Source organism: Nothobranchius furzeri, chromosome 9 (assembly GCF_043380555.1).
Source record: "Nothobranchius furzeri strain GRZ-AD chromosome 9, NfurGRZ-RIMD1, whole genome shotgun sequence".
In the NCBI taxonomy this organism is placed as follows: Eukaryota; Metazoa; Chordata; class Actinopteri; order Cyprinodontiformes; family Nothobranchiidae; genus Nothobranchius; species Nothobranchius furzeri.
Genome location: NC_091749.1, coordinates 33,109,867 through 33,128,641, shown reverse-complemented (window position 1 = coordinate 33,128,641; position 18,775 = coordinate 33,109,867). Strand labels below are relative to the sequence as shown.

The following is an 18,775-nucleotide window of genomic DNA, read 5'->3' as shown; positions in this document are numbered from 1 at the left end:
ATGCGTAGGAACTAATTTACGCGTTGTGTCGTATTCATCATTTTGTACCTGTGTGTGGAAATGTTCCTAAACATAGGAAAACTTCAGACCATGAGTAGGAACAGCATCTAGTGGTAGAACGGGGGAACCGCAACACTGACGGTCTCAGTCATCCACACATGTTCCTCATCCACAAATGATTTTACCCAATAAGTAATTATTTCAGTGGAAAAACAGCTGTGTAACAGGGTGCTAAAACACCCGGCGGGAATCTGACATGTAGAATGGATGTCCTGTTTTTTATAATAACAATTGTCGCTCCTCCCATTTTTATGATGTTTTTAATCATTTTTAATTAATATTTTTTTAATTTAATTTATTTTACATTACATTTTTTCCCTTGTGAAACGCCTCATGGTTTTGCTTGATGTGTTAGATAAAAGATTGTTTCTTCTTATTTTTAAGGGCTTGTCAGAGAATGCTCTCTGGAGTAAACGCGTTTCCGTGAGAAACTGACGGGAGATTCTTTTGGAGCTATGAAGTGATTTGGGACCCATTGTGGAGCGAAACCGCACAAATCTGATTCCAGTATATTCTATTTTACAACTACGAGAACCCCCCGGAACCTCCTCCGCTCCCCGATCAAACACGCGTTGCCAAGGCAACTAGACTGAATGACAGTTCAGAAGAGGCTGCGCACTCTCAGAAATTTCCAAATGAAAACTAACTCCATCCAGAACGACTCCTGAAATGTAAAATGTAAACAACCCGCTACTCTATGAGTTACCACAATAAACTTTGTATTCATTCCTGGCAGGAACCTCTCCTCGGTCCCGACTGCGTATATGGATGACTGAGAACAGACACGGGCACCTGGGTATGCTCAGGTGGGATTTATCACCAGACGTGTGCAGAGGAACGTTGCCTACAAGACGCCACCGCATGTTTCATAAATCAGGATTTTGACTGTTCGTACGAACATTCTAAATATCATTCATAGGAAAGGATTTAGGAATTTTTCTACAAATGTTTGCTGCACGAGGCCCTTGATTTCAATCAGCAAGTGATTAATAGGCTTCTCCAGAGCTCGATGATCTGCTGAACAGATGATTCAACCACTCAATCAAGTGTACTGGAGCAGAGGAACAATGGAAATAAGCTGGATGCTGGCCCTCCAGGAGCAGGATTTAGAACCACTGCATTAGACTGTTTTATTATTTCACAGTAAAATATTTCATGTGTTACCTTTAAAGGACGAAGACACTTTAAGAGACCAATCAGTGTAGAGGACAAATGATTGCAGACATTTGTACTTCATGGTAATGGACAACCAATGGCTGATGTGGGCTGTCAATTTCTTTGGGCCGATATCTAAACGTTTTATAACCTAATAACTGTGGATGCAACATTTCTGAGACTGATCAGTTTTTCAGCACTGAATTTAACCGTCTCTTCAATTTTGTTTACTGGACTTTAAATCAAATATTTAACCTAAATTAATGAATTAAATCAATAAACTAAGTATTAAATATACAAAAAGGATAAAAAAAGAGAAATGTACGTTGACAATAATGTTTATGTTGTTTACTAAGCAAATGTTTTTCAGGAACATAAACAAACATTTAAATAAAATTAGTCAGTAGCACCAGGCTGCCTGCAGGTGTACCTGACATTATTAATGAGGCACATGGACTAATGTTTGAAATGCTCAATACCGGCCCAATATATCACCTGACCCCAAACTTAAACAGAGGAATCATAAATAAAAACAGAACTTAAACGTTACTTAACTGAAAACTACAAAAGCAGCTAAGTAAGTAAAATTGTGTAACCATGTCTGGACCTGAAAAATGTTACAAAGCATCCATGAAAAAGCTTCTTGTGCTGGGTTCCTTTCGTATGAAACCAAACCAAGGCTCTACTGATCCCCCCCCTCACCTCCTGTGAGACTTGACATATGTGGAACCTCGCTCATCATCAGGCTCCAGAGGTCTGCCGTGAGAACCGGCTTCCCTCTCATAGCCGTTCTGCTGTTTTTGCATCAGGGCTTGACCCCCGTTGCTGCTGCCATTGGTGGAGTGGAAATCGTAATAGCCCTTCTTCTTGGCCTTCAGCCTCAGCTTGTTTCTGTAGTGCTCTATGTCTGATTTCTGTTTTAACGCCAAGATAACCTGCAGAGATGATAGACCGATGAAAAAGAAAACATAATACAGGTAGATCAAAAGCTAAACTCCAGGAAAGTATTTGTTTTACAGCGTTTTCTTCAGTTTCTGATATCTTTGAGCCTTTTTATGTTATTAGGGTTTAGTGGTTTATGGTTTTGGGTTCTCTAAGTTGTTTTTCATTTTAATTTTCTTATTCTGTATCATTGTCAATTTTTTTGTTTTGCTTGTAAGTGCCTTTCATTTTATCTTGAAAGGCGTAACACAAATACATCTTCTTCTTCTTCTTCTTCTTCTTCTTCTTCTTCTTCTTCTTCTTCTTCTTCTTCTCTGAACCTGTGGAGTTTTTGTGTTTTATTTTCTACCTGTTTAGTTTGCTGTGTAACTGTTTCCCTCAGCTCTCCAGTTACTCAACACCTTGCACACCTGTTCTGTTAATCAGCCCAGCTGCCTTCACTCAGTAATCACAATCCCATCAGTTAAAAAGCCCTCTGGTCCTTTTTAAGGATTAAAACAATAAGCTTCCAATTGCTCACCTCACTTAATGTCTCTTTGAGCTTCTTCATTATTTTATTTTATAAATTAAAGTGTTTTTCTTTTTCTTTCCAAAACTCTGTTATTCTGCACTTTTGACTTAAATAGAGTACAGAGTTGTAAGCCCAGTTTATAGTGAGAACATTCTTAATAGAAGATGTAAATCTGTGATTAAAGCATTTTTAATGCAATTAAACTAATTATTTTCCCACAAAGACAAATTCAATCTGTCAGAGTTATAAGGTACAACATCTATGTCAGCCTTGAGGAGAATTCTAAAACCCTAAACTGGTTTAAAGCAAGAAGCAAAGCATCCATTAGATTAGATTTTGCAAGGGCGCTTGTAGGATAATTAAAGGTAGAATGGTGGCATGGCACAGATGACTAGAGCCCTGCACGGGCCTAAAATCTGAGCCCGTGTCCGGCCCGGCCCGAGGGGGTGGAGCCCCAGCCCGACCCGGTCCGAAAAGGTTTTCAGGATTCTCTGGCCCGACCTGAGCCCGACTTTTTTTTTAACCTTTCATAATGTTTTAGCGTGATGGAATGCTCAGCATTCTAATTATCTGTGAGAAGCGTTCTGCAGTAAAAAAAAAAGAAAGAAAAGAAAAGAAAAGAAAAGAAAGAAAAACGGCATCAATACAGCTTTTTTTCTAACAGAGCGTATTTTTCGAGCGGCAGATGAAATTTACGAACACTATATTAATTGGATGCGTTTGTAAATTTAATCTGCTCTGAAAATGCGCTCTTGTGCAATTAGAAAAAAAGCAGCATTCTAATTATCTAACTGCAGAGTGCATTTTCAGAGCGGCAGATTAAATAAACGTTCCCAATTAATATCGAGTTTGTAAATTTAATCTGCCGCTCTGAAAAATTTTTTTTAACTGCAGAGCGAATTTATTCACAGAAAAATAGAATGCTGCTGTTTTCATAAGAATAAACAAATGGTTTCTGGCATCAAAGTGGACATAAAATGGCATATTAGAATAGGGACACATGTTTCAATCAGCAGTTTGAGAATTCGTTTATATAGGCGCATTTATAAACCACACAGACCTTAACTGAGCTAACGGTGCGTGAGAAGCAGGCAGGTGCTGCTGCGTTCAAGTGTTTCAGTTTTTTTTATGAATTCGATTAAAAATAAAGGCGCCCGGCCCGTGTCAGAGGTAATTACACAGTCGTTGGCCCAAAGCCCGGCCCTCGGGCCGTCGGGCCGGGCCGGGCCGACCCGAGGGCCTAGGGCTTCAGTGCAGGGCTCTACAGATGACTTCTTACAGAACTGGATCACTTTTGTTTAGATGCGGGAAAAAGACAGAAGCTGACATTAATGAAACACAGCAAGTGATGACCCAAGTTTTGAAAAAACAAAAGTTGTACGTATTATCAGAGCCTCTCATTCTTTAATTTGAACCTGATTAGGTTGTATTTTACAAATAAAATAAATCAAGACTAATGCATTTGCCAAAAGCAGCAACATCAAGGGTTTACATTTTTTCCCTAACTCCAGCTGAAATCCTAAAATAGAGAATACTGTTCATAAAAGTTGCACCTAAATATGTTTGCATGTTGTGATCTTTTGTGCACAGACAGACTCAGCCATTTTTATTAGTCAAACTTTTTCTGTGTGTGTGTGTGCACGTGCGCTTTACCTCTCCATTGGCGAGGACAGAGTCCTTACTGCGGTCAGAAGATACCAGCTGGGAGCCGTTAGTCTGAGCCGTCACGGGCCTTATGGAAACGAGCTGCAGGGAACCAGAGGAGGAATCGTATGGATCTGAAGAACAGAAGTTCACAAAAGGACCACAAGTACCTATAAATGTTACATTATTGATCAAAAAGCCAAGAAAGTGTCACACTCTGCCTGACCTCCCTCTCACCACAAACCTCCAGCACCTTGTGGATAAATAAAGGCCTTCTGTCTCGGCAAATGAAGTAGCAGAAAAAGACAATAGATCACAAAGACAGCTTTGGCTTCTGAGGCTCTGGCAGTGTGACGAATGAAAGAAAACTGACTCTGCACTTTCCTTCTTAGCCCAGCACCAGACAAACTGGATTCGGCTCCAGTTCCCTTTTGAATTCATCTAATGAATTATTCAAATCCTCTCGTTCGGAAAATTATAATCAGGCAAACTCGATTCAATTTAAAGGGAGCGTTTAAATGAGATGAATTTAAACACCACCTCATGCCCTCCACATGAGGAGCATTTAGCCTCTGAGGACTAAAGCAGAATGAGACTTTACTCAGAATCGTCATGCGTTTTACTGTTTGGACAGATGTACAAGTTGTGAAAGTTCATGAGGTCTTTTTGTACTTTTTCGTGTGTGTGTGTGTGTGTGTGTGTGTGTGTGTGTGTGTGTGTGTGTGTGTGTGTGTGTGTGTGTGTGTGTGTGTGTGTGTGTGTGTGTGTGTGTGTGTGTGTGTGTGTGTGTGTGTGTGTGTGTGCGTGTGTGTGTGTGTGTGTGTGTGTGTGTGTGAGAGAGAGAGAGTGAGGAGGGGGGTGCTACTGTGTCACAGCATCCAGTTTTATCTCAGCAGAGTGTCTGTCTCATGCATATTCATCCAGTCCAGCTCTCCTTAAAGCTGAGCGCCTACCTTTTGTGATTATAAAAAAGTCTACACCGCCAGAGCATTTCCTTAAAGGCACCTGCATGCATTACAAACTAACCAGGGGAAAGTGATTAACTTTTTTTATGCACTGGTGAATAAGTGCACATCTGACCTCGTCTCCAGAGCAGAAGGAACACAGACCATTAGTATTTGCATCTCTGTACGTCTCACCGTCCCGTGTCCGGGTCTCCTCCTTTGTCAGTTTCTGCTGCGCTGTGACTTTCGACACAGACAGTCCCCTGCCGGGATTAGGCTTCTCTGATTCGTTGCTGATGACGGAACCGTCTTCACTTGGCAATTTGCTGCAAGTAACCATAGCAACAGGAAAGGTGGTGAGCTCTCAGGATTCTGGGCTCGCAAGCAGGTTATGTCATCCCTCCCTAACATAACTCCACCTTCACCATTGTCTCCTGTGTCAAGTGGTCAATATGAACATACTTTTATTTTTTTATCATTCCTGTTTGTTCCATTCACCATTGAAGCTTTGTTTGAAAGTTGGTGCTAGTTTAGTTAAGTTCATTAACTAAAAAATTACCCTTCAGAAAATTTTTAAAAAATGATGGCGTTCTCGAGCGTACATCCTGCCAGATGGAGCTGTATTAGGATGAACAACATTCTTAGATTAAACGCTGCCTTGATGGAAGTACGTGTCTCCACAAAATCTCCAGTTTGTGCCTCTACTTCAGTGGAAGCTTCCTGCATGTGCAGATTACCTGTGCCAAGGATGTCTATGCCCAATACCATAACAGATGTGATTTTTTTAATGCACAGATCATCTCAGAAAGGTATTTCTCATTTCCAGCAAATGGAGTCTGACGTCTAACGTTTATTTTACTCTAAATGAAAGCTGGAATGTCTCCAATCACACAGAACGTGGGTTTTCTGTCCTGGCTGTCTAACATCATGGCTTCTTTCACACTTAAAGCTGAAGTCAGAACAAAATCCTAAATCAGACACATATTTGATGTTTTTCAAAGCAACATCAGTTTGAATGGTCATTTCTCATTTAATCATTAATAACTTTTGTCATTGAAATGTGACTGACTGCACCATTCTGCACTGGTGAAGGTTTACATACTAACGTGTAGCATCCAAATTTACTCCCATAAACATAACCATGATTACATTTAAATTATAATCCCAACAATATCACAAAGGACTCAGATCTAAGCAAAAAATGGTGACTGAGCAATAGGACCTGTAGTGTGAACGTGCCATTGGTAGCACGATCTATTTATCTGCTCATCCATTTTCATCCACTTATCCTGGGTCAGGTCGCTGGGGCAGCAGCCTGTCGAGAGACCCAAACTTCCCTCTCCCCAGATACTTGGGCCAACTCCTCCGGGGGAACCCTAAGGTGTTCCCTGGCCAGCTGAGAAAAATAGTCCCTCCAGTGTTTCCTGGGTCTTCCCTTGAGTCTCCTTCCAGTTAGACATGCCCAGAAAACCTCACCAGGGAGGCATCCAGGAGGCATCCTGACCACCTCAACTGGCTCCTTTCGACGTGGAGGAGCAGCGGGTTTACTCCGAGCCCCTCCCGAATGACAGAGCTTCTCACCCTATCTTTAAGGGAGAGCATAGACACACTGCGGATAAAACTCCTTTTGTATCCACAATCTCGTTCTTTCGGTCACTACCCAAAGCTCGTGACCATAGGTGGGAGTAGGAGCGTAGATCTACCAGTAAATTGAAAGCTTCGCCTTACAGCTCAGCTCTCTCTTCACCACGACAGATCGGTACAACGCCTGCATCACTGCAGATGCTGCACCACTCTGCATATTGATCTCACGCTCCTTTTCTCCCTCACCCGTGAACAAGACCCCGAGATACTATAGTTGCTTGAGGTCCGAAGCGTGTAATTGGCAGAGGTTTTTGAAAAAATGTGAGAGAAACACAATTTTTTTTTCATTTTCTTTATGTCTACAATATATTTATAGATATACCATGTTAGAATGTTGTTGGGAGACATGAAAAAATGTTTTAAGCTAACTTGTTTTCCAAATTTGCCACAACAGCTTTAAGAAGACCCAGGGGAGTTTCTACTATTAGCTAATAACTTTCTTTAGAAAAAGGAGAAATCACTATTTGATTCCATTTAAATCAAATTTATATTAGAGCAAGACTGGAGGCTTTAAACCTAATATTTTAGTGTCCTAAAATAATCCACAGAGATTAAACAACATCTTTTAAACAGCTATTTGTTATGTTAAACTTTACATTTCCTTTATTATGAAGTAACCCGGAGTTTAAAGTGAAATTGAACTATGTAGCTGTGGTACCTTCTGTGTGTTTCAGTTGTGAGGCTTCTTTTGTTGGTCATCCCATCTTGTTGCAGAGCTTTCTCTAGTGACAGTGACGTGTCCCGCATCTGTAGGGACATCACTAAAGTGTCCTGGCTGATGGGCAGCGTCTCCTCATCTCCTCCCTGCTGTCCTAGGTGTTGCTTGGCGTAGTCAAACCCCTGCACCGGCTGATGGATGAGTCAAGTGGAAATAGAGAAGGACAGGAGGGCTCGGTAAAGAAAAATTTCTCTTCTTTTCTATACAGAAAAGTATAAAACAAAACTAAACATTGGTCAAGCAGTGTTTGAATTCAGGCAAGAAATAGCATCTTTTGACGTCCAAAGGATTTTAAAAAAGCAGAATTGCGATTACTGCGCTGCTGTGCCTTTAAACAGACAAGCACTGATTTTGCTGAGATTTTTTCATGTTCTCCCAAATTCTTGTCACAAAGATGCCTCACGGTGGTTGTCGACTAGATGAGATATGCAGACTTTTGCTGAGACGCAGTAATGAAGTTAAACAGGATACATTTGAGGATAAGGGGGAAGAGAAGGACTGCTGTATCACTCGGTGTCAATATGCTTTTGCAGGGAAGAGCAGAGCAGAGGGCAGAAGCACACTCTAATACACACTCGTATATAAAAATATATGTGCTGAAAAATTCAGGAGTGCTGTCGTCACAGCTTCATGAGTGGTGGACACGCATCACTGTCCCAAAGCAACGTAGCCAAACTGCTAAATCAATGTGTGACACTGCCCTGAACATTAGTCATCAACACACACACACACACACACACACACACACACACACACACACACACACACACACACACACAAAGATATACAGACTGAAGATTTTAACAGTAGCAGGTCTTCCTAGAGGAAGCACTAACAAGCAAGTGGGATGAAAAGAGTCGATTCGTATGGAGGGAGTTATACAAAAAAGTTGGAAAGAGAGGATCATTAAAATTTTTAGGAGAGAAACCCTAAGATTTTTTCCTGGCTTTTACATTACTCATTAGCAAGAACTAGCTGTGTACTCGGCCAAAAATAATATGTGTGGTCTGTCAGGACAATTAACACATCTTCATTTCAAACATAATTAACTCATTTTTTACAATAAAAGATCAACAGAGATGGTATTGCTTTCACTCTGATGAAATAAAGCAAATAAAGCAGAGGGGTGCAGAGCTGCACTTGTCTACCCTGATGTAAGCCCGCTGAGCAGCAAAGCACATAAATCAACAGACAGAGACGTGTTGATTAGCATAACCTGACAATTATTGACACAAAGGTAGTTTTGAGTTTTTGCTGCATTAAAGCTGTTCTTGAAAGAGGGGAGGGAGGCTGCATATGGAAAGAGCTTTTTGAGCCTCTGACTAGCTTATGAAACTGTTGTTGGGGCTCAAGATGGCCCAGGAGCCTTGATAAATGGTCAGATACACCCCCACAATAAAGCCCTACTGGCTTTCCCATTTGACCAGAATCCATCCATTCATTTTCAGCTGCTTATCCAGGGTCAGGTTGTGGGGGCAGCGGCTTAAGCAGGGAGGCCCAGACTTCCCTCTTCCCAGCCACTTGGGCCAGCTCCTTCAGGGGAATGCCAAGGCGTTCCCTGGCCAGTCGAGAGACATTGTCTCTCCAGCGTGTCCTGGGTCTTCCTTTAGGTCTCCAGGTTGGATGTGCCCAGAAAACCTCACCAGGGAGGCATCCAGGAGGTAGCCTAACTAGATGCCCAACCACCTCAACTGGCTCCTCTCAACGTAGAGGAGCAGCAGATCTACTCCGAGCCCTTCCCAGATTGCCGAGCTTCTCATTCTTTCTCTAAGGGAGAGCCCAGACACCCTGCTGAGAAAACTAATTTTGGCCTCTTGTACGGTGAGGGTTGGAATGTAGATTGACTGGTAAATCAAGTGCTTTGGCCAGAACATGAATATTAAATGAGCTGTGTGTTATGCTATGACTCTATGATGTGGACAGCTCTGTTGGGGTTCTGCCCTCATGAGAAAATTACTACGCAGTATTTTCTCCAAAGGACTGTGCCATCTACGCCCTGAAGCGTAGACAATAAAGCATATTAATATCTGCGCCAGCAGGGACTCCATGTCCCATGATCCTCCGCAGCCAGCAGCAGCTTGATGACGTCATCATGCGACGCCAAGTCTGACTGGTCCAGTGGATACCGGCCCCTACAGAGACCACTCGCTGGACGAGTCTATAAAGCCGAGGTGCAGAGCAGAACTCGCTCTCCCTTGTCCAGTTCACCTGGTGTAAGGAGACCCTAGCTTCTGCTCCTACCGCTACGGACGCCGTGTGTGTGAGGCCTAGCTGCTGGGATCAACGGACCAACACCATCTGATCTGCTCAGCCCCGGACACAGAGAGGCGCCTTGTGTCCGTTCATTCAAGATTTTTCTTTTTTCTCTCTCTTTCTCTCCCGCTTCTCTAATAGTCCAAAACAAGCGGTCGACCACGTGACTGCTTTAAAATAATAGACGGTCTCTCTCTTCCGTACTAAAAACGCCAACGGACCATCTTGAAGTAAGCTCCGTTTCTCTTATTGTTTTAATATCTAAGTTTGTTTATGCTGTGGCCAGGCCAGACAGACTGTTTAGATATTTAATTTGCCTTTATGATTGATCTGTAGATTTTTTTCTCTTGAGCTTTGTGAAGCGATTTGAAGTGTTTTGATCAAGTTTACTGTGAACGTTGCTCACACCGCCAAATACGCGTCTGATCAGGGGGCCCACGCCCGCTGATTATACGTGTTTGGGAAGTCAGGCTAAATTCCACACACACACACCTAGTTCGATCCTTTGTTCAACCAAACAAAGGATCCGCCATTTTGTTTTTCAAAACTCCCTCCAGTCTGGTAATCAGCCTATCTCTGTCTGATTACATCATCAAGCAACCCCACCATTGCTTGATTACATCACCATCTCACCCCACCGGTCTGATTAGATTGTTACTTCACATTATCATTCCATTGTTTCCTTGCTTGTTGTTTGTTTGGCAAAACCAGTTGGTTGACATGTTGATTGGCTAGCGCCTTGGAGGAGCTGAGGTGGTTATATTAGTTAATAAATGTTATTGCCAATTAAGTTTTGTCTCAAGTGAATTTGTCTGTGTTGGATAGAATATGACCGCCGCTCGTTAAAAGAATTTTACGAACTTTAGACAGATTGATAGAGGTTTGGATTCATTTTTCCCCTGTTAAAAGGGGTGGTGCCCTGAGGCATATCCACGGATATCCTAATTAAGTAATAGAATCGATAAATATTTCCATATTTACAAATTGTATTGATGAATCCAAAGGGTAAGTAAAACTTACAAACTATTTGTTGGCTAATAACCACAACAGCTCTATGTGTGGATGAACAAGGAAGTGAGTGCCCGGCAGGTTCCAGGGCAGGGGTTGTGTTTGGACAAGGACATGGACTAAGGCTGCAAGCTTTGTATCTATCTGGCATTGATTCAAAGAGTGAATATTCCCAGTTTATCCTGGAATGTTACATGTGTGCTCAGATTTTGCTGTTTTCCTCTCATCCAGCATGGACATGAATTGCATTCCTATTCTTTCATTTGCTGGTTGAATACGGTAAAATGCTTTGCATTCAACATAACGCTGCTTGCTCAAAAATGGGTTGAGCCAAATGAGGTAATGGAGGTTTGCGGGCTGTGCTGTGGTCGGAGATCATAAAATCGCTGCTGCAGAAGGGAAGGAGACAGAGTTTCAGTACTGTCTCCCTTCCTTCAGCAGCAGCAGCCCCATGGTCAGAGATCCATAAATCTGCCACTACTGCCTCCTGGGGGCAGCTCAGGCAGCTGTGCTATGTGGCTGGGTGGCTGCCATGATCGCTCAACTCTTATGCAAGGCTTTAGTCAGGCTGCCTGATGGAGACCACAGAAACACAGCAGCTCAGAGAGTTGATGCATGCTTCATGTTAGAGTTGCTGAACGTTTTTCTGGCTAAAAGTGCCAGTAAACCTTTGTTAGCTTTGGTTAGCTCATAGCTGGGAGAGTGATGGCTGGCTGACATCCTCAGTGACTTGCACTGAGCTCCACCTCTTTTCGCACTTTTGTATTGTCTGGGCATGACAACATGTGTGACATGGTCAAAATGGTTGTAGTCCAGATTGGGCTTCAATTCAGCTCTTCAGAAACCCATAGGTCAAGTTACGGAGAGTTTGTCCATAATTTTTACAGCCAGACTTTTTTGGTTAAGGATCCTGGATTCCTGCTTCCGGGCCAAGGCCTGCGCCCTCACCCTTCCTCATTTTCAGGACCCTGGACAGGTCATCAGTCAGGCTGGGCCTCCTCAGCCTGCTCTAAGCGCCCCAGCTGCAGGCAATCAGCTGATGAGAGCTGATGCATTATAGGACAGCAGCTGTTAGATCTCTGGGGGAGTTAGGTTTGCAATGGATAGGGGAGATAAAACCACTTAAGCCAATAATTTATTCAGATTCTAGTTCATCTTTGTACAGTCTACTTAATAACCATTCGGAAAGTCGACCAGATATTTTGATAGAAATATTACAGACATTGTATGGATTAGAGATGATGGGACTTGAAATCATTTTATTGTGGATTCCTGCACATGTTAGGGTAATTGATAATGAAATGGCAGATAAAATAGCAATGAGAGCTACTATACATGAAAATATTGAAATAATAATTAGGTTCATTAAATTGAATTAAAGGTATCATTAAACAGAAGTTGAGGGACAGATGGCAGAATGAGAGAAAGGGGGAAAAGGAAGATGGTATTATGAAATACAAAGAAATGTTGGTAGGATGAGGGAAGGTGGTTTAAACTGAAAAGAAGATATAATAATATCAAGATTGAGAGTAGGATATGCTGGTTTAAATAGCTCTTTGTTCAAAATAGGAAAGCATGTTGATGGGAAATGTAGTTATTGTAATCAGGAAGAGATTATTGATCATGTTATGATTAATTGTGAGAAATGTACACTGGAAAGAAGCATTATGATACTAACTCTGGGAGAACTTAAAGTAAGGTATGAAATAGCAGAGGTGTTGGGGGACAGTATTTGTTACCCAGTAATTTTGAGAGTTCTTAAATGTACTGGTTTAAGCTCAAGGATGTAGATAATAATCATTTAATTATTTATTTAAATTTTTTTTGTTTTGTTTTATGAAATAATAGGATAGGGAAGTCTTGATCCACACTCCTTACCAGTGGGTAGTGGTACTGTTACTCTAAAGTTGTTTGCCAACTGCCATAAAAAAGTAAGAAGAAGAAGAAGAAGAAGAAGAAGAAGAAGAAGAAGAAGAAGAAGAAGAAGAAGAAGAAGAAGTAATATTTTCAATAGTGCCTCTGAAGATAAAAATCACAAAAAATTGATAAAAATCACAAGGCGCTTCACAAAAACAAAAAATGTAAAACGTAAAAAATCATTTAGAAAATGATTACAACTATATTTTAAATGAGCAAAAATAGACATTTGTGATTAAAAAAACTAGAATAAACCTTGTTCTTCTCTCCTCTGTCCTCGGATCTCACTAGTAACAGGTTTGAGTAGAACTTTTGGTATTTTTGATAATTAGTTGTTTTTTATTTGGTGAAATCCTTTTGTTTGATAGCCATTTTTAATTTTCTTCCTTAGTTGGTTGTTTTCTCTGCTCTTGGAGCTTAAATTGAATTTAGTGATCCCCTGGTTTTGCAGCAATCTTTTTTATTTTTTCTAGTCTTTATTCTATTAATGCAGAGCTCGGTTTTTATTTTGGTAAATTAATTAAAAGCCATCGAGTTTTGTTTTCGTTTTTATAAAAAATAATTCCTTTGGTTTGTATCTCCGACTTTCATATTATATTGAATGGTAAATGGCCTGTGTTTGATATAGTGCCTTCTAGAGTCCTGGAACCCCCAAGGCACTTTACAAAACAATCAGTCATTCAGCCATTCACACACACATTCACACACTGGTGGGGATGAGATACAATGTAGCCACAGCTGTCGAGCACAGGCGCCACTGGCCCCTCAACCACCACCAGCAGGCAAGGGGGGTTAAGTGTTTTGCCCAAGGACACCAATGACTGCGAAAAACTGAGCGGGGCTCGAACCTGCAACCTTCCGATTATGGGGCAAGCACTTACGTAACTCCTGTGCCACCGTAACCCCATATTTTAAATTAATAGAACATTTTCTTTTTCTCCCTGAGACGTTTTACCTCAGGTGTTTTGTGTTATTCCTGTCGTCGCGTGTGTTTTTGTTTAGTCATAAAGGTAGAACTTTAGTTGTCTCCGTTACTTTTCCAAAAAGGACTGAGTATTTACCTGTGTTAATAAAACACTCTTATTTGATCACACCTACACTTCCAGTTATTATGTAACCCTTCCCTTCACAACCGCCCAACACCACCAGGGTTTTGTAGCAGCAGCTCAAGCTACCATTAGCAGTTCCTCGGGTTAGCATTAGCAGTATCTCCAGCTACTGTTGTTCTGAGGTTAGCATTACTGCAACCAATGTTTATATTTTGTTATATGAAGAGGGATGGGAAAGGTGTTTTCAGCAGCCATCTTCCCTGCTGCATAGGTGTTACCAGCACATTTAGTGTTTTGGTGCAGGTTTAGCTGGTGGGCCAGCATGCCTGACCTGCATCCCATCAGCTAGACCAGCTCCAGCAGGCTCAAGCATGCTGGTTCAGAATGGGATGCTGGTCCAATAATGGACCAGCATTCCAGCACTAAAGCACTATATATGCTGGTAACCAGCTATGCTGGTATAAGCTGTTTTCTATTTCAGCAGGGTTAGTTTTAGTCTTAGACTTTTGGACAAAAATACATAGTTGAAGTCAGTTTTGGTCTACAAAGATTTTGGGTTAGGGTTACCATAGGTCGCACATTTATGCTGACCTTCTGCAGTAAGTTTCATACCAATGTCATTTATTATAGGGCTAAAGGAGATTGGACAGGATCTCAGCTGCCAGTAAAACAATAATCCCCAGAGTGGTATCATTTCTCACACTTTAATAATCACTATTGTGTATAAGTTATTGATGCAGATCAGTGCACCATTCAGTAGGTTTTTACAATAGAAAATTGGGAATTTATTTCCTTACCAGAATAGACACTTGCGATCATACAGATCATTCCACATACCATTCAAATATACATAAAAACTGTCTTTGTTTAATTTATTAATAACTTGAGTTATCAGAACTACAACTTAATGTATTTAAATGTGGATTCTGGAAATGTCTACGTACTTAAATGCAATAATGTTTTTCCATAAATGGGCAGAGCTGTGAGTTTTCATAAGCCTACACAATTTATATAGATAACCAAGTTCTGCACTTTATTATCAAATACAGACTCACTCAGGTTGCGTCCTGCACCTCCACTGCTCATAAGCATTTAGATGTGCTCAAACTGTTATGCTATTGCTTTTTGGTATGCAACAGTAGACACCCCAAGCTGCCTTAAACAACCACTAGGCAAATGTGGTTTTAAATTCTAGGACACCTTTAAATATAGCCAGTGTGCACAAGGACACATTTAAAAAGATTTTAACCTTTTATCAGCACAGCCGGGGTTTCTAATGTAGCCATCTGGAGACGGCTAAAAGAAGAGCAGACGATATTAACCTTCCATCCAAGAAAATTACGCGCTGAAAGGTTTGTTACTCTGAAGTGTTGTTAAATCCTTGGTTTTTCATTTGCACTGCTGGATTTATTGAAATGTGTCAGTGGTGTTGTCTGCACAGAACCCCATTTAAATCCCACAGTTGACTCGGCTGAGCCTTGAAAATCAAAACACAGACTGGTAATGAGAAAGAATAAAGAGGGAGACAAATACCTGGTGATAATAGCTCACATCTCTCCGGTATGCCATCTGAAAACAAGATGCAATCTGTTAAGACAGCATGGATGGAAATTTTGTTTGTGTTCAAGATTATTTTGAATCTTGTAGCTTTTAAGATGGTGCTGAAAGTTTTAACAGTAGAAAAGAAACAGCCGATTAAAATAAGATACTCAGCAGAAACGCAACACAAGGTCCATTATTGTAACCATAATCACCAGCACTTCACAACTAAAACGATATCAGTTTAAGGATCTAAAAGCAAAAAATTATTATATTTACTAAACATGCAAAGTGACATTGCTCATCAGGTAAAGTGGTGTTACTCCAGATGAATAAACAGGTTTGTTACCTTGGCTCGGGGATTGAGGTTACCGATGGCATCGGCTTTAAAATCCTTCCTATTCTTCCTGCACAGCACGGCAGTGATGATGATTATAGTGAGTATTACCAGTGAAATCGGGGCCAACACTGCAGCAATTATCCACAGGTTATTAGGGGGAGTCTTGACCACGGCTGAAAAGATGAAAAAACCCTTTAGATGTAATTTCTCCATGACTGTTTATCTACTGTCTCTTTTATTTAAATAATACTAGGGTATGCATGTTAAAACCACAACATCACACTTTAACATCAGAGCCTTTCTTGCTAAGTGACACTGTGCACAGCTGATGCAGCTAGAGCCTGATTCAGCTTTTGTCGGCAACAATCCATAGGTAAATGCTGCGTGCGCACTCCCCCTTTCCCCCCTCCTCTTTGCCTCTTAGCAGTGAGCGGCCCTTCAGACCAAACACAGTCCCACTGGGACCACTTTCAGACAGATTATAAAGCAAAAACTTTTTTTCAATACCCCTCACCCCAACACCAGCTCTTCCTTCCAAACTCGGCATGAGCGATGCATTTTGGTTTGCTTGACTTGCTGCACATTTCCAAGCTGTCACACATTTGAAGCCAGGCGTACTTACACTCTGCTTGCAGCTGGACGAAGTAAGCCAGTGTGAGCGCCATGGTCTGAGAATCCACCGTGTTCAGGACTTTTGCAGCAGAAGTACCTGATAAGGGGATGCCATTGTGTTGAACGTAGTAAGTCATCTCTGCTGGATTCTTTAACCCAGAGACTCTGCGGATGCTCACCATCTGAATGGAAACAACAGGTTACACACTTTTACACCCATTACCAAACATTACTGAACAATGACGTGCTGCCATAGGCGTCATTTTAAACGGGGACGCCGGGGACATGTCCCCGGCAAAATTTGTGAGTGGCAGCTGTGTCCCCCCCACTTTCAAAAAACTCTGCTGATGAGGATTTTTGTTTTACCAGCTCAGATCTTATACCAGGGGTGGGCAAACTGTTCCCATCAAAGAGCCATTATTACCCATTTCCCACAGTAAAGAAAACACCGCAGCAGCCGCGGCGTTGTGGGCGGGGCCTACCCTCAGACAGCAGAGAGCTGCTCACAACAGGTGACAGCAGCCGGTACCGGTCGCTCGCATGGGCGTCGCACCCGTGGGGGATTCAACACTCACACTTTTCCTTCTGTTTTGCTCACCTCCACACCAGACTGGTTTCTTTATGTCGCACTCACTCTGTTTGCCTGATCTCCTTCTTCACCTCCCGCTTCTGACAGCCGATGTCGGGTTTCCAGGAGAGCAGGAGAGGGAGGGACTGAAGAGCTCGACTGAATTCATAATTCTACATCTTGGCATTAGCTGTACAAAGTCTGAGTTTGATAACATGAAGAACAACCATTTGCAGAGGTTTATAACAGGTGCGGCGCCAGGTTTTCATTTTTGGGTGGGCCACGGTAATTTTGGACGGACTTTAATAAGCAGTGACTTAGTGAAGCAGGCAGGTCGCGCTAGAAAATTTTGTTTAAAAAGACGTCATAAATGTGTTCCCCCGTCATTTTAATTTCTAAAATATGAAGTAAAAACTCACAATTTAATTTTCATTCATTTGTCATTAATATTTAGTCTACACCCGTGCGTTAAGTGGACCATCTTCCAGTAAAAGCAAAGCTTCCAGCCCACCTCTCCAAATGCGTAAAATGTGCATCAGCCGCTAGTTAGGCGTGCCGCACGCACCATCAGCTGATCAGCCCAGACAAGAGCAGAGCAACTAGAGAAAGAATAGAGGATAATTGTGTCTGGATGTGGATGGAGATTACATTTTACAGCAGCCTGATCATCATTTAAATACGTAAACCATCACCTGTCTTCTAGTCCATGCTATCAGCATTATTTTAATTGGTCTGTGTGTGTGTGTGTGTGTGTGTGCGTTTTCCACTTCAAACACTGGTCTAACCAACCAGACCAGCGTGTCCAGTAACATATTAATGTTACAATTAAACAGTTTCACTTCATGTAGGCTAGGAACATTTCACCTGCCGTGGCCCGACCGCTTCTGCTCCACATAAACTTTGTGCGTGATCAAATGTCTCTACGCGTCATGCGTCTCCATATTAGAGACAGGAACAAGCGCTGTTCAGCCAAAGTTTCATAATTTCATAAAAAGAACATTTTTCCAAGTGACACATCCCTCAGAGAGACCGGCTTTCCAGACCGCTTCAGTGGGAGGAAATCTTAACGCATGCACCGTGGTTCTGCACTGCGCTGCGAACCCCTCTACAGATCTTCAGCCCACTGTCCACCATGGGCGCTCCGAGCCGCGCTGAACACAGTGTCCAGCATAAAGCTCTGATGTTCTGATGGGAGTCGTTTCTTGATTTATTTAGTTACCTCTGCGATGTGCGTAACAATTAAAATGTCAGCTCATCTGTATCAGTGTGCGTCGGGGTAATTCTTTCATCTTTTCAATCTGTCAAAATAAACAGTCAAATGGAAATATCTGTAATCTGCCATTTAACTGTTTTACCTTCTTGTGAAGATTGTTGCAGAGAAACATCTAAACTCGATTAACCCCAGAGCCACGCGCACTGCGCTGTACTGACTGTAAAATGAGGGGGAAACAATTTAATCGGATCCTTTTCTCTTCAACATGGTTTAATGTAAAGTTTCATTCAGTACAAACTTTAGTTACACCAATCTAACTAGACAGAGCCTGGATTTGTATTCTGAACAGTTTAAACATGTTTAAAACGGAGACATGCGTGACGTGTCTAAAATTCGCACCTGCTCAACTATCATGGAAATTAAACTAACAAGATGAATAACATGAACTTATTTTAGGCACAGACAACATCCCCCACACTTTTGAAAAGCTTGCAAAGCGCCTGGTCGCTCGTGTACGTCAAAGTTATCTTTCATAAGACGATAATCAATAAAATGATTTATATAAAGTGGATCCAGAAGTTGTAGCCCGTCTCTGCCTACAATATTTTGGTATTTTTCACCCTGTTGGTGGTTTTACTGAGCAGGTGCCACTTTTGTC

At 41.7% G+C, this 18,775-nt stretch overlaps 1 protein-coding gene across 4 annotated transcripts in view; it reads right to left on the bottom strand.

Moving 5' to 3' along the window:
- The window catches only part of kiaa1549lb (KIAA1549-like b), a 124,549-nt gene that overhangs the window by 31,125 nt on the left and 74,649 nt on the right, over positions 1 to 18,775 (bottom strand). For all 4 annotated transcript variants that reach the window (XM_070554781.1, XM_070554779.1, XM_070554780.1 and 1 more), the window contains 7 exons: positions 16,347 to 16,518; positions 15,734 to 15,897; positions 15,379 to 15,414; positions 7,559 to 7,749; positions 5,452 to 5,582; positions 4,322 to 4,446; positions 1,918 to 2,150 (listed from right to left, as the gene is read on the bottom strand). In XM_070554781.1, coding sequence (XP_070410882.1) covers positions 1,918 to 2,150; positions 4,322 to 4,446; positions 5,452 to 5,582; positions 7,559 to 7,749; positions 15,379 to 15,414; positions 15,734 to 15,897; positions 16,347 to 16,518 — 1,052 coding nt within the window. The remainder of the gene's footprint in view (positions 1 to 1,917; positions 2,151 to 4,321; positions 4,447 to 5,451; positions 5,583 to 7,558; positions 7,750 to 15,378; positions 15,415 to 15,733; positions 15,898 to 16,346; positions 16,519 to 18,775) is intronic.